Raw genomic sequence first — 16,550 nt, forward strand, 5'->3', positions numbered from 1 at the left:
TAGTCACTTGCAAGAGAACAAAAAACTGGCCTTGTGGAGTGAAAGTTGCTGCAACTTACAAGTCTTGTGTTTTCGTCCAGACTCTCTACCGAGTCTCTAGTAATCCTCGTCGTGTTGCATTTCTGCCCTTGCTGAGGTGCTCGGCAGAGGTTTGCAGGAGGATTCGCGACAGTCGACCGAAAAGGTGTGTACGTGTGCGTACTGTGGTAATAATTATTATTATTATTTGCGTGCTCGCTAATGTGCTGTCACCAATCGAGCGAGCCGATTGTGCGTTTCACTAGTGGCTAAAGCGGGTGTGAAACTATTGCTGTAACAGTAAGCTTGCTGGAGTTGTAGATGTATTGCAAGGAGTATGCCCTCTTCAGGCTGTTGCCGTAAGCTCAAGGTAGTAGTGCTTACTTTTAGTCTTATCAAGGTTTTATTTCTGTGGGTGCGCGCGCGCCATGGTGTGTGTGCGCTGAGAAAATGATTTTGTGACTTGTGTGCGCTGGCGTTATGCAATGCAATCAAATGTTTGCTTTTCCGGCTGATTTCGCTGTTGTTGTACACCCTGGCCTGCCGTGCATCTGGAAAATTATGTAGCCCTTGGTGGATAATCAATGATAATGGCGGCAGAAAAAATATTGATTTGGCAGATCGTGCATCGTGATCTTTTAACATTATATTTTCGTTGTGTGATTGGTACGAAATGCGGAGTTCCATGATCCAATCAATAAAACCTCGCTCTAGCAGTACTGCTAGCTACAGACTAGTACAGTGTCATGTAGGCGGTTGGAAGTTAGGATTTCGCTCTACGCAACAGCTCCGCACGGCCCTCTAGTGTACGTCAACGACGACGTATGAAGAGTGTAACTTAGATCGTGTGGGTGGCCTGGAGAGAGAGAGAGTTTTCCCACTTGCGTGGTAACATTCTGCGTAGAATCTACGTATTGCGCGAGTCTCGACTCTTGTTTGAGATGTCGACAACGATCATGTCCCATGGCAGTAGTAGACCTACTAGTACTAGTACTAGTAGTGACTAGTACTAGTACTAGTAGTCACAGTAGATCTACTGTTTTATGTTTTGAGATGTCCGAGCCGTGCGTGAAGAAGTGTGTGCATCATGTATGCAGTATATTGCAGACTGTTGCAGTGTCAGACTCAAACGAGTCAAAGCCATCGGTGATTCACTCGCACGATGCACAGCTTGTGAGTTGTGTGTGTGTGGTGTGAGTAGGTGCACTACTGACAGTACTGTAATAGTAATACTAGTAATACTAATAGTATTAGTACTGCCCTGCACTGCCGATTGCGACCACGCGTAGAGCGAGCTAGGACAGTCGGAGGTCCGGAGGAGCGTTGACCTGGGACTGAGTTTCTCTCTTGTCTTGCGGCCATGAACTGATGTACTCAATACTTCTGCTAGTTGCGAGTAGACCTACCTACGAAGCAGTCAAAAACACGTACATAGATGCATAGATAGTGCACACGCATTACAATGTCACTCTACATGCAGCGCGGTTGTTGGTTGATCGAGCGCTGAGCGTCCTTGTTCGCTCGTGCGTAAATGAGCGTAAAACTGCAAGTACTGAAAGCGAGCCATACTCGCTGGAGCATTAGACTAGTTCATTTGGAATGCGCGCTATAACTCGAGCGCCCCAAACAACAAATTTTGTATGTGTAGGATTTGTTGGCAGATTCGCAGTTCGTCCAGTGCTTCTGCCAGCTAGCGAGTTTGAATGTTCTCTCACTCGGTCGGCTTACTTAGCGTGACGGGGAGCTCTTGACCAGCGGCCGAGTTCCTCCGCAGTCGTTTTTGGCTACCTGTCAATAGCGAATTGGAGATGATTGAATGGAGCGCTGGCTGCACAAGCACCACCACTAGCAAGCACAGTGGAAATTGCACGCTGATCGCCTGGCCAGACCCAAGGGCAGTACAGGTGGAGCGACAGACGAAAGGGAGATCTGGACGAAATGCTGATTTGCTGCTGGTTTGTGCTTGGTGACTGTGCGTGTGCCTGCTGTTCTCACTCAGTTCAGCCATCTGCCTGCTGTGTATTCACAGAGGTCTCTCCGCCAATGCCAGGATCAGGAGCATCAGCAACGTCCTGACCGTCCCTGACTAGAGAGGTTTGGCTCTGGAGCGCTGCATGCAGTGTGAGGAGCGTACTTTCATCGATACTGTACTACTACTAGGCTCGACGTTTTGATTTCGACTGGCTGAGTGCGTGCTGCACCTGCCCTACTGGACTCTAGCGGTTCATTGCTAGTACTACGTGCATTCAGTAGCTGTGCTCGGAGCTGCGCCGGCGACGTCATGGCGTTCAATCCCCAGGGTTCAAGTAAGTACAGATTATTATTTTATAAACAGTGTGCAGTAATGCACCTGACCCTGTTTTTGACAGCCAGAACACATCATTATGTACACACTCTCTCCTGGCATTGGATATGTTGTTTTGTGTATTTGTGTGTGTGTGTGTGCGTTGCATTTGTTCTTTGCGTGTTTTGTTAGTGTTTTGTCTGTGTCACTGTGTGTGTATGTCACAGTGTGCGTGCGTATGCATGTGTGTGTGTGTGTGTGTGTGTGTGCGCGCGCGCGCATGTGTGTGTGCGTGTGTGTGTGCGCGCGCACGTGTGTGTGCGTGTGTGTGTGTGCGCGCGTGCGTACGCATGTGTGTGTGTGTGTGTGGTGTGCGCGCGCGTTTGTATGTCCTAAAATGCTGTGTGTGTGTGTGTGTGTGTTGACGAGGTGGACGGTTTATCTCCGGGGGCACCCAGCCTACATCTGTCTGGTCCTGATGAACACTTTGTGTAAAAAAATGGTGCCACAACAGTAATTTAAGCTGTTATAGTTTATTGTTGTTGTTGTAAGCTGTCGGTGTGCTCAGCTGTGTTTGTAGAGTCTAGTCTTACATTGTGCATACGGTGGCTGTCCACTCTCCTGGACACACAGGACAAACAATCCACAAAGTGTGCACAGTCCAGTCATACGTATGGCTGTCCACTCTGCTGGACACACAGGACAAACAATCCACAAAGTGTGTACAGTCCAGTCATACGTATGGCTGTCCACTTTGCTGGACACACAGGACAAATAATCCACCAAAGAGTGTACAGTTCAGTCTCACGTATGGCTATCCACTTTGCTGGACACACAGGACAAATAATCCACCAAAGAGTGTACAGTTCAGTCTCACGTATGGCTGTCCACTATGCTGGACACACCGGACAAATAATCCACAAAGTGTGTACAGTCCAGTCCTACATAATTATGGTGGCTGTTCTCTCTCCTGGACACAGGACAAAATAAAAAAGCACCACTGGGATCCGCTGATTGGTAGGCTGGACTGATAAATTGATAAGGACAGAGGTGTCTGTGTGGGCTGGTAGTCCTGTCAACTTGTCATGCAATCAGTGGGTCTGTATTGGGTATATCAGTCACCTGCTGGACCTGTCACAACTGCTGTGCAGTCACTGTACGATGGTGTCAGCCAGTGATGGCATGCATGCATGCAAGTGTTTGTGTGGGCGGGCGAACAATCTACTACGGCTGTGAGTGTGATGAGCCGTCCAGTCTGGAAAGTCTGATGTGTGATATCTGGGCGTGCAGGCTATGCATGAATCTGTACCTATGTGCGCACGTACACGTATGGTATTATGGGCTCTACCAACCGTGGATGATTGTAGTAAGGTCACTGTTCCCGAACACAGTGTCCTCCACCTTGTTTCATGCTGTCAAACTAACAACAAGCACAAATATCTATGTATTGACAGCGATGACAGGTTTGAATGATGGGGGAGGAGATAGATCAAACTGTTTTCTTCTTATCTACATGTAATGACTCGACCAGAGTATGCAGAATACAGAGCCTGGCAGGAGTGGAGCATGTGTGTCAATCATGTTTGTATTGGAAAGGCCAGTGTTGTGCCAGAACTCTCTGTAACTATACTTGGGCCAACACGCACGCACACACACACACACACACACACACACACACACACACACACACACACACACACACACACACACACACACACACGTGTGCACATGTGTGTGTGTGTGTGTGTGTGTGTGTGTGTGTGTGTGCAAAAAAATAACCTGACCAGGCCAAACGGAGTAGAGGAGTTGGACATTCCGGTGTTTGTACTGTCGTGGACTGATTGAAATCCGATGGGATGACCGGCGGCGGCACCCTTACTGCTTTTAGCACGTACTGTAAAAGCAGAAATTTTCGGTGGTGTTTTATTTTCGGAAACTTCGGTGCCGACAATAATTTTTACCGAAAATTAAACGCACCGAAAATTTCGAACTACCGATTTTGGAGAATACCGGAAATATTACACCATCGAAAATTTCTGCTTTTAGCATGTACCGTAAAGTACCGCCAGAGCGCCCCGTCTCGCGAGAGCGCCCCACCTTCATTTTACAGCCATAGAAAGGAAAATCGTATGGCAGAGTGCAACGAAGTGTGTACGATGTGAGAATCTTAGTGTACTAAGGTCACACTCGGCAGGTTTTTGTGTGGAGCTTGTGTCCTCTCGAAGGTACGGATTGACTGCAAAACGTTCAATATGTGTACAAGGTTCATGTCGTATGACCTACAGACAGCAGACCACCTCCACAAAACGACCACGAAAGGATGAGATGGTGGGGCGCTCTGGTACTTTACGGTACATGCACATGCACTGTATAGTTCATGTACACACTGTAAACATGGAGCAGCAGTGCTCACGGCTGCAAGGCCAGCAGCGCCCCGTGGCCGCTTGACTTCTCAACGGATGTCAATGTGAACAACAGTAGTCATGTACACGCCGATTACACGTATGTGCACTATGGGCGTAGGCTGAGACGACAGGTATCACATGACATACGCGAAGAAGAAGAAGAAGAAGAAGAGGAGGAATATGTTTCATTAGGTAATCGCATCCGTGCAGGGTGCTCTGTTGTCGTGGATGAGAGAGAGAGAGAGAGAGAGAGAGAGAGAGAGAGAGAGAGAGAGAGAGAGAGAGAGAGAGAGAGAGAGAGAGAGAAGATGGGTGTGGGATATTGTAAATGCAGACGGAGTAGTATTGACAAGACAGTACATAGTAGTGCAGTCAGTATGCTGGTTGTGGACTGGGGATCTGTGTGTGAAAAGTGGCACGGCCAAGAGTCATAGTGCATGCTTTATTGGTAGCGAGATAGCCCTAGTGCATCCGCATAGCATGTTGGATCCAACTCTGAGCCACACAAGTAACATTATCAACAGTCTGTATCAACATCCAGCCCTCGTTCTCGTCATCTGAAACTGTGACAAAGCAGTGACAGTCACAGGAACAGGCAGCATCTCGGCTGTGTTGGATTAGGCAGAGAGGAGTAGGTTATAGAACCCTGCAATGGCTTTGTTCCATGCACTCACTGATGGGGAACTAGCCACATGCATAGTAGCGGGATTGCAGCTCTGCCCTGACCCCCGGATCACTAGTGTGTGTGGGTGTGTGTGTGTGTGTGTGTGTGTGTGTGTGTGTGTGTGTGTGTGTGTGTGTGTGTGTGCGTGCGCGTGCATGTCTAGACTTGTTAATGAGTATTGCATTCTGGCATGGTTACTGGTAGACTGGGGCACGGGTTAAAACACATTCTACGAACTCCTGATGCAATCAACAATCTGTTGATGATTGATGACAGGATCTGCGAGTTGTTGTGTTAGGCACGGACGGTGCTGTGATGTCAAGAAGTTGGATGACGGCACACGGTTGCATTTTCACATAGCGGCAATAGACGTGTAGTGTGCACGTGTGTGTGTGTGTGTGTGTGTGTGTGTGTGTGTAAGAGAGAGAGAGAGAGAGAGAGAGTGTGTGTGTGTGTGCTGTTGTTGTTTTATGTAGTAATTGACACTGAGTTCTTGCTTGCCTAAACATCAGACTGCCGCAATAACTGTTAGCATGTCAGCTGCTGATCTTACGGTCGTAGCCAGTTACCCTCTCTTTCTGCTGTATGAGCAGGCTGTGTTGGACAAGGAATATCTGCCGTTCGGCGTGGAAAGCAGTCTCCAGGCAATGTGGTGCTCTCACTTGTTTGTCCAGTGTCTGAGCTGTAAACACCACTCCATGGAGAGAGAGAGAGAGAGAGAGAGAGAGAATTGTCTAGTAAATCAACTCGGCCATAGTCGCTGCTCTACACTGACAGCTTCTTCTTCTAGTTGTTGTTTTTGTTAGTGTAGACCTGCGAAACAAGCAGGCTTGCTTTGTTACTCTGATGCAGCTTGTGTAAGGGAGATTGAGTTATATAGCTGGGCTCTTCTTCAGTTTCATCTCTCAGTTGCCCGCCGTGGTGAAGCTGAATCAAGCAAGCTTTGTTCAGAGTCATTATGTTTTACTGGCAGTTGGATTACTGTGGTAGGTAGTTGAGCTGGCTCGGCCCGCCGCTCAGGTTTTAGGATTCCGTTAGGCCACACCGCCCGCACAGAGCAAGGTGTAAGGTGTTACTGGGTGCTGATCTCCATTTTGTTGCTGATACACTGGAGTATAGTTATATCCATGTGTGGTGAATGAATGGATCAAAATTGAAGTTAGACCTGCTCAGCTCTCCTTGTGTGGCTGGCTGTTCACCTTGTTCTAGTCGAGCAGTTCCCAGCGCTGGAGTCACACCAGTGCGCAGGTACCCGTGTGAAAGCGTGTGAGAAATCGATAGAGTCTGTAGTGTGACTCGCTTGCTGTATACTGCTCACGCGGAGACTACCATCAGGCAGGGAGAAGTGAGGAGGTGAGGAGGTGAGGCTTGTCTTAGTCTTGGAAGGTAACCCGAAAGGTTTGGAAGCGAGTACGGTGCATATTGAGATAGAATGTTTTGGAAGAATTTGTTTTGCCGTTCCACTCCATGTGTTTGCGTGGCATGATGGTGGGTTAGTGGTCCAGATTGTACATACAACTAACTACTGTATGTTTTGTAGGGGGTGTTGGAGCCCTGCGCTTTATGAAGTGCAGCTTCATGCAATGACATGGCGTACTGTGTAGGATATTTAACCCGCGAACCCTCTTATTGATTTGAATCCCCATCTCTTCATCTCTCTCTCTCTCTCTCTCTCTCTCTCTCTCTCTCTCTCTCTCTCTCTCTCTCTCTCTCTCTCTCTCTCTCTCTCTCTCTCTCTCTCGGGTGGGGGGGGGGCAGAGAGAGAGAGAGAGAGAGAGAGAGAGAGAGAGAGAGAGAGAGAGAGAGAGAGAGAGAGAGAGAGAGAGAGAGAGAGAGAGAGAGAGAGAGAGAGAGAGAGAGAGTGTGACAGGCAGAGACAGAGACAGGCAGAGATATAGAGAAGCACAATAATGTAGGAGCAAGAGCATAGTAGTCCTGTTGGAGCAGCAGCGCAGTCCTTCAGGAGTTGAGACTGGAGGTCCCCCACCCCCTCATTCAGTACAGTTATAAGTCGTTTTGATCTGTGCAGCAACAATATTTTAGCTGGTAAACATTATTTTAGGTGCAACCCCGGAATTTCAAATTCACTAACATTTACAGTCGAACAGAATTCGGGTGGACACACCCTTCCCATAGCACATCACATCCGAACCAGTTACGCTATTTTTATGTTTCGGCACTTGGTCATCGTCAGGTAATAACAATGAATACCGTGGAAGCCACACAAGAGCAGTATATACGCAGAGTGTAGCGCCTAAAAAGATGCGAATTATGTCACCTAGTATGCAGAAGGGGGGGGGGGAGGGACAGAGAGAGAGAGAGAGAGAGAGAAAAGGCGCAATTTACAGTCGATTTTCTGAATACCAATCTTCGATAGTGCGTGAGAAAGTTTCGCTATTCGCGAGTTTGAAAGTATTCAGTTAAATGACCGCTAGGTCTAAAGATTGTGTCATTCGTCGCGCGAGTTGTAATACGCGAGGTCGTGATTCAGGAGGTTGACTATAATTGTGCGTTAATGAAGACGGTGACATTTCCACCTGGAGATTATGGAGAACTTTGGCATCTTTGCCTCCTAATAGTAATAGGACACTTACAAAGATGACGGCGTTGTTAGACAGCCGATCAGTTCTTTGTGCATGGAGGGTGAGTGACAGGAGAGGACAGGAGGAAAGAGAGGAAGAGGATTGTCCAGGTGTTATGGTATAGGGTTTCTCATGATGCTGTTCTTGGACACTGGTTGTGACACTGTACACGACTAGGTTAGCTTGGGAGGCATTCCAGCCATCTGACACCCCGGTCTCAGCTGCCTGCCCGGCAAGTCACAATAGTAGCTAGGGAGTAGGGAGGCATTCCAGCCATCTGACACCACCCTGACTTCACCCTGACTTCACTCAGCGGCTGACACAAGCCACTGGGCACACCTGGCCACTGCACTTAAGGGCCACTCAACATACCATGGTGCAGCTCACTTGCCACTCAACACAGCATGATGTGCAGCTCACTTTCCACTCAACACAGCATGATGCAGCGAACTGCTAGTGCTTGCTCTGTCTCAGTATCTTGGACACATCCAGCCATGGACTGGCACACATACCACTGGTTTCAGCGTGGTGCAGCCTGCACATCCAGCCATCAACTGGCATCCATACCACTGGTTTCAGAATGGTGAAGTCTGCAGACCCCAGTCCACAACTAGAAAATAGGGAAGGGAGGGGAGGAGGGGGCTTGTACAGCTTGCACTGATGCTGCTTGCTTGTACTTGTAGACAGTATCTGGCACAGGTGATGTGGACGTGGAGTAGTTGTCCAGTTCTGTTCTCCATTGTTGTATCTGGTATTGTTCATCACTACTGGCCCAAGTCACAGTGCAGGAGTGTCATGCTCTTTGTGCTCTAGCTTCTAAGATTGTCACAGGAGCGGCGAACGTAGTAATTATACCCTGAATATGTACATGACCAGTGTACAATCATGTACACTGGTCATGTACATGTACGTATCTTGTGTTAAAAGCTCCCTCAACGTACACAAGGGGGTGGGGAGTCGACCACACCAAATATGGCTAGAAGGCCTTGTCAGGTGCAGGTGTGCATGTCGGCCCGCGACACTTTGTCCTAAAACCCGTAGTAGACCCTTTGAAAGCTTGAAACTTGAAAGCGGCCTCCTTTTAGTCCTCAGAGCCGTAATGACAACCCGCCTCCTGTGGTATGTGGTATCTTGTTCATCTGGTGCGACAACACTCCCTACCCATGCTATGTCACGTATGTGTCAGTTAGGCACTAAGTTTTGGAGAGGGAGCGAGCAGCCTCCCTCCCCTGGTGCTCTGGAATGCAGCACCCACAGCAGGCTATCCTGACTACTCATAAGGAGTGCTCTGACTTCCCCAGGCATCACACTACAGAGTGCATACCATCTCAGAGTCAGCCAGTGACACTAAGAATTTCAGTAATTTTGCAGTGAGATCTGAGGATAGTGGAAGATGGTGATGCTTAGTTGGTCACAGTTCCACTTCAGATGCCCATTGCTGTAGATCATGTCTCAGCACTCTGGTTGTACCTGTATATGTTGGTGTGTGTACGGCGCTTGCTCGCTATACTATAGATGTCCTGTTTTAATATCAGATTTATTATTCTGTTCGTGTTGGTGTGTAAGGGTGCTTGCTCGCTATACTATAAATGTCCTGTTTTAATATCTGTTAGTGGTGGTGTGTAAGGGTGCATGCTACATGCACTTGTAACACATGGCTATGCACTGACATCTGCAGAGCTGTACCCAAAGGGGTATCCAGTGTACCAGTCACTTTAAACTAGGGCTGAAACGATTATACCGAATAATCGAGTACTCGTTTGATAACTCTAACGATCCAGCAATCGTTTAGATTACCGATTATGATTATTTTGCGTTTTTTAAATTTGCCCAGAAAGTGCTGTAAACCCTCGTTTTGTGAAGTTTGAATCAGTTTCCGCTGGGAGTATGCAGTTGCCAGGGGTATGGTTCATGTTCTGAGGTTAAATTGACTTCAAAACTGCCATGTTTCGGAGCTACCCTTTCACTAATGCAGATTTGTTGGTATTATGAAGGCATAGTTTGTGGAAACAGAGTAGTGTTTGCACAGAATTATGACTCTATTTGCTAACAATTATAATCGATTACTCGATCGTTAAGCTAAAGAGTAATCGATACGTGAAAATCCACGATCGTTTCAGCCCTACTTTAAACTCTAGCCTGGGCATGCATCCAGCAGCAACAGTAGCAGTAGTATTAGAAACAGTAGCAGCAGTTTTAGAAGCAGCAGCAGCAGTATTATTAGCAGCAGCAGTTTTATTAGCAGCAGCTGTATTAGGAGCAGCTGTGAAAAGTTAACTTCTGTAATTTCACTAATTTTCGGTGTACTTTTATTTTCGATACTTTCGGTGCGTTTGTTTCATACCTAAAATTTCAATAAACCGAACAAACACTAACACACATAATCCAACAGGGAACTGCTTCTCTGTGCCTAAAATTTCTGTTCACCTAACCTGGCCTGTTGCCCTCATACCGAAAATATTGGGCACTGGAAATTTCTGAATTAAGAGTATGTGCCATTTACTCAAAACGGGTTTATTCAAACAATACGACATGGAAAGAAGGAAGAATAACCAATGTGCCATTTACCAAACCAGCCAATGTGTCATTTACTAGTATACATGCTAGTATCAGGAGCAGTATTACAGTCAGATGAACGGGCGTCGAAGAACACAGGGGCTCAGGGCGTAGCCTAGCTTTGTTCTAACATGTTGAAATGCTAGTCGTTTTGTTCTTACTCACGTGGAGCATCACACTGAACGATGCGATCACACCACGTGGGAATATGTACAAAACGGTAAAAGCGTTTTTAAATCTGTAAATCTAGCCTGAATTGTTCTTAAACCCGGACCGTTTTCCAGCCTGCGTGTCATCTTTATACTGTAGCAGAACTACAGTGCTGGCAACTGAAATCCGACTGCCTAGCGGTGCGCTCACTTTCTAGCGGTCTCTGTTTCATAGTTTTACCATCCCGTGTTGGGTCTGCGCTGTGAGGGCACTGCGCAGGGGATCGGATTTCAGTTGCCAGCACTGTAGTAGCTGTAATGATGTCATTCACCAGTATAGAGTGGTTTCACACCTATCACATGATGACCATATAGGACAGCCATGTTGGTTCCAACTCCACTCAACCCCTGCATCTATGGGTCACATGATATCGGCCATGTTGGTTCCACTGTCCACATACCATGATCACTTTCTACACACGTAATTTTAGTCACATGACAACGATGTGTGGCACACACCACTCTAGAGAGAGGGCCTCTCTCTGGCCTGCTGGCTGTCTTTTCTTGTGTGGGCGCTAGTCTTGATTTGGTACATTCAGACCTTGTCCCTGTCATTGCTGCAAGAAAAAATCTGTGGGTGCACATCCAGTGCATTTGCAGATTTGTGTGCTTCTTGCCTACATGGTGTGCAGTGTCTGCTCCAGAGCCAGGTCGCCCAGTGGGGGGGGGGGGGGTACTTGGACCCATTTGGAAAAAGAACACCTGGTCACTTGTGACCCGGTTGGGACTCAACCAGGAAGTCCTAAGATTCCCTGATGTACACTAGCCGCACTTGAATGTACCGTACCCGGTTGATTTGAAATCCTAGAGCAGACACTGGTATGCATACATGTACATGGTGGGTGAGTGATGTAGGTACACCTCAGGAGGGCTGTTGGCCGTCAACATTCACCCAGATCACCCCCCCCCCCCCCCAGGGCACTTGGCACATGTGTATGTTTCACCCTGGGATGGGATGTGTGTGTGTGTGGTGCGCGCGCGTGTGTGTGTGTATGTGTGTATGTGTGTATGTGTGTGTATGTATGTATGTATGTATGTATGTATGTATGTATGTATGTATGTGTGTGTGTCCATCTTGTGTGTATACGTATACTAGTAGCTTAGACAGCAGCCAGTGCATCGTACCATTAGCCTTTAACCCCATGATGGCTGTATTTGTGCGTGTGTGTGTGTGTGTGTGTGTGTGTGCGCGCGCGCGTACGTGTGTGTGTGTGTGTGTGTGTGTATGATTTCCCCCTCCGTTTTCCCTGCAGTGACCCCGGGCGGTGGGCAGATGCAGTTCACCGGTGTAAGTCATCATCATGCCAAGGACTGACTTGATCTTTCTGCCTAATACAATGAAACCTGTCTAAGGCGACCGCTCTAGGGACCTTCGAAACGTTTATCTTTGTTACCAGGTGGTCTCCTTATCCAGGGTCGTTTGACTGGAAAGAGCATCCCTTGATTCTGGTTCCAGTGGCCTTGTAGGACAGGTGGTCGCCCTATCCGAGTAGTCGCCTTGACAGGTTTCACTGTACCAACATTCTTGAACAGCACTGCACTGTTTACTGGCTATGTTTTAAGTGAGGTCACTGTTCACCATTGGCATTACAAGTACTTGGCATGCCATCACACTACATTAGCTGTCCCCGGGGAAAATAGCGATCCCTCAGATGCGAATGTTTATGTGATTTTTAGAAATTTCTTCTAATTCCGTGATTACCGCAATTTCCCCGCGATTTTTGAAGCTTTGTTGCATGAAATATTGAAAGACTGTGCTTGCATCACATGATTGAGGTCTTGTCACTCCCGAGAAGCTAGTCTGTACGTATGGGTAACAGGCGCATTACTTGATCCAAGTTGAGGTTAACTAAAAACTGTCAAAAATTCCCTGCAATTTTGCCGCAAATTGTGCTGCGAATGTTGAGCTTCTCTTCAGCAAATTTCCCCGGGGACGGGATATGGCCACCAGGGAAGGTTCTGTATTTTCAGTACAATGTGTGCATGCTGTACGCCGGAAGTCAATTGAAAGCAAGTTTGACCCGTGTCATGCCGTGCACGTTCTAGTCAGTCGTGCATGGAGTTTTATGTTGTGGACCATGTATTGAAAACAAGTCGTGTGTGTGTGTACTCAGGTGAAATGTATCCTTGTGCTCAGTTCCTGACTTTCCTGTTGTCTGTGTGTGCTCCGTCCCCGCTTGCTTATGCAGCAAGCGCAGCCAGAAGCCGAGAATCGCATCAAGCAGCTGCTGGACCAGCAGAGTCGCATCCAATTGGCCATGCAGCAATGGCCAAGTGGGCCGATGAATGACCAGTAAGCTAATCCTAACTAGAGTCTTTACTTCGCCATTCCCAGGCACTGCCTACACAGGCCTATTGCACCAACTTTGGAGGTGGGGAGGCCATGGAAGGGGGGGGGGGGGGGGATGCGGGACCGTCCCCAGAAACAAATTCAAAAATTGAAGCCAATTGCAAACATTTCCGGGCATTTGGTGCCATTTCAGTGTAACTGCAATGAAAGACTTTTTGATTCTACAGCAAACCACGATTGGGGACACGGATGCTTCATTATTTGCCACGTTTGCGCTGAGCTGCGATCATCGTGCTTTGTTGCAGTGTGCTCCAAAAAAAATAAAAGAAAGAAAAAGAAACGGCCGAAAAAGTGGGGCGGCCACAGCCGCCCCAGCCGTCCCAGCCGCCCCAGCTGGGACGGCTGGGACGCAGTACTGTTGGGCGCCGAAGAACAGAGCGACGAAGAACAGAGCGCCGAAGAACAGAGCGCCGAAGAACAGAGCGCCGAAGAACAGAGCGCCGAAGAACAGAGCGCCGAAGAACAGAGCGCCGAAGAACAGAGCGCCGAAGAACAGAGCGCCGAAGAACAGAGTGTCGACGAACGACCAGGCTACTTCAAAGTAGAATTTCACCAAGCACAGTATACCAATGTATACACGATGGCTCAACTGAGCATAGACTGTAGTAATTTACATGAAAGTAAGTATGGTCTAGGCTACGGGGCTGACACCCGAGTTTGGGAGTGGGGTGAGGGGGGGTGAGGGTGAGGGGGGGGGGGTGGGGTGGGGGTGCAGTGGCACTGAATGGGCAACATTAGCACTGGAGAATAGACAGTAGGAACATTGAGCTAGTATCCACAGTGAAACTGAACAGTCAATGGTAACACAGAATAGCCAAGGGTAAGATTGAATTGAGTCGGATGGAGAGCCAAGGATAAATTTATAGAAAAGATAGCAAATGGTAATACTGAATATCAAACAGTAACTGAAAACTTCAGTCACACAGAGTTGTCCAGCAGTCACACAGAGTTGTCCAGCAGTCACACAGAGTTGTCCAGCAGTCACACAGAGTTGTCCAGCAGTCACACAGAGTTGTCCAGCAGTCACACATAGTTGTCCAGCAGTCACACATAGTTGTCCAGCAGTCACACAGAGTTGTCCAGCAGTCACACAGAGTTGTCTAGCAGTCACACAGAGTTGTTGACACTAACACTGATTGCTTTACCATCACAATGAAGTGATAGCAAGTAACACTGAATGGTCTGCCAAAGAGACATCTTGTACAGTTTACTCGACTGGGCTATCCTGACACGCTATCCTGACACGCTATCCTGACACGGTACAGTGCAGTGCGTACAGCCTGCCTGTGACTTTGTACTGCATACACACACATGTATGTTCATACTGGACTGCCAATGTTGCACATAACATGTATGAACTTCGAAGTAGCCTTATGTGGCAGTACATTTTATGTGGCACTACCGATTGTCATACCTAATAATAATGACAATATCCATCAAATGACTGAGAGGAGGGCGTGTGATGTCATCTCGGTTACCAAAAGAATATTCGCTCATTCGTTAAGTCGAAGAATATTCGGCTAGTAGGTTTTGACATTCGTTTCACCATTATATTGATAACAGGTAATACTTAGCTGCAATGTAACTGCATCCGTCAGGAAATGAGCGGCTTTGTATGTGCATGATGTAACTGCATCCGTCAGGAAATGAGCGGCTTTGTATGTGCATGATCACAGTACACTTAGTAAAGGGATCATGATGTTTCTAAGGGATCATGATGTTTCTGCAGCGGCCTTCTCCAATCCTGAGCTCTGCAATTGAACGGCGACTGTAGATTCTCGCCATGTCCAATGGCATCTGTCTGTCCGCCAGCCTCATTCTCAATGTTCCAGTCTGCCTCTGCAACGAGCAGTGCTTGACACACCTGGGTTTACCTTCCTCGGCGGCAGCACAGTGCAATGGTGTGAAGCCTTCTCGGCGCCAGCATCAAGGAGGGCTTGGCACACATCGCCTTAACCCTGGATGGCGGCATATAGTGCAATGGTGTGCCTCCATACCTACTAGTATTAGTTTTGTCCTTCTTAGCACCGGCATCGAGGAGGCTTTGGCACAGATCGTCTTACCCCTGGATGGCGGTATATAGTGCAATGGTGTGTTGCCACCCCGGCCATGGCAGTTGGCGTCGGCTCCACTCTTCACAAGTACAGTGGTCTTCTGCAGATCACCTTGTTGTGATGCAGGTGACGATAGAAGATCGTCAGGTATCTTAGCTAGCTGGCCTGGTGATGTTCTAGTCTTCATGAGCATCTTTTCTGGGCTCATGAGTACCTTTTCTGTCTCAGTCTGCTGCTCAAATGAGGTTTGCATCGGCTGTGATGTCAACTTCTCAACTCGCTCCGGCGATGTCAAGAGTAACGGCCTGCCTTGCGGTGCTGCAAGTGCCTTCTTCTGTGCAATGTGAGTGCAGTCAGTCTTGCTGTGTTTGCGCTGGGCATTTTGTTTGGCAATTCAAGTGCTGATTGCTATCAGGGAATTCTGATCTTCTTTCCTACATGAACTTAGGAGACCTCATGGCTGCTAGCAGTATCTGGAAGTCCTTGCTTCGATCATTGAGCTGATCATATTCTTGCTGCGAACTAATGTGGTGCTCAGCAGCATCATCTATGTTGGTGTGTCTCGAAAGCTCCAGCAAATATCCCTTGCTCCCGTACTCAAGGAACTGACAGGAGCTTCGGTGCGAAGGAAAACGCATCGTGAACAAAAAACCCGACGGGCGTCATCTTAGCTGAAGGCTGCGTGCAGGGAAGTGTCCTGCGACGTAGCTGGTTCCGAGGACAAGGGCGGTGCGAAGGAAAACGCATCGGGAACAAACAACCAAAGGGATGTCATCTGAGGTGAAGGCTGGAACCCTGATGGCCTGGAGACACAGCATGCGGGTGCACGACATCCACAGATGATGTCAGTCAGCTGTCCGTATACACGGCAGATCGTCTTCTGTCCATTCTCCTGGGAAAATCAAGTCCTTTTGTTAGACCAACAGAGTGGCTAACCAGTCCATCAACTCCTTTCTTCTGTTTCTGAGCTTGCAGCAGAACTGGACAGTTCTGAACTGAACTGGACGGTGCTTTCCAGGAAGAACTGAGACTTCACGTGCCCAATGCCGGTGCGGAGAAGGACATCAAGGACGAGGGGTGGTGGGTGGTGGTACACTGTTACACTATGCAGCCAGTGAGGGGGTAAAATGGATCAATCGCTGTTAGTGTGTGTCACTCTGTGTGACTGCTGGACGGCTAGCGCACGCAAGGGGACCGACAGTTCGTACTGCGTGCTGGTTTTGTTCGAATCACGTTTGAAAATAGCTCATCTTTGCGAAAGTTCGCCTTACAGGAGTTCGCTGTAAACGAATAATGTTAACTTGATTAGATGCTTGGACAACCATAGGATTGGCCCTAGTTCGTACTAATGGAAAGTTCACATTATCAGTGTTCATACTAAAGAGGTTTGATTGTACATTTATTGGTCAATACTCAAGCAAATGAAAA

General features: G+C 47.9%; 1 protein-coding gene across 4 annotated transcripts in view; it reads left to right on the plus strand.

Moving 5' to 3' along the window:
* LOC135828403 (catenin beta-like) overlaps window positions 1–16,550 on the plus strand; it is a 42,002-nt gene continuing 25,452 nt past the window's right edge. For 2 of the 4 annotated variants that reach the window (XM_065340853.1, XM_065340857.1), the window contains exons 1-4: window positions 1–184; window positions 2,048–2,324; window positions 11,972–12,006; window positions 12,908–13,011. In XM_065340853.1, coding sequence (XP_065196925.1) covers window positions 2,300–2,324; window positions 11,972–12,006; window positions 12,908–13,011 — 164 coding nt within the window. In that variant the 5' untranslated portion in view covers window positions 1–184; window positions 2,048–2,299. Of the gene's footprint in view, window positions 185–1,442; window positions 1,974–2,017; window positions 2,325–11,971; window positions 12,007–12,907; window positions 13,012–16,550 lie in introns of those variants that run through there. The other 2 variants (XM_065340854.1, XM_065340856.1) reach the window with 2 other exon arrangements.

The sequence above is a fragment of the Sycon ciliatum genome, chromosome 12, assembly GCF_964019385.1.
Source record: "Sycon ciliatum chromosome 12, ocSycCili1.1, whole genome shotgun sequence".
NCBI classification, from domain to species: domain Eukaryota; kingdom Metazoa; phylum Porifera; class Calcarea; order Leucosolenida; family Sycettidae; genus Sycon; species Sycon ciliatum.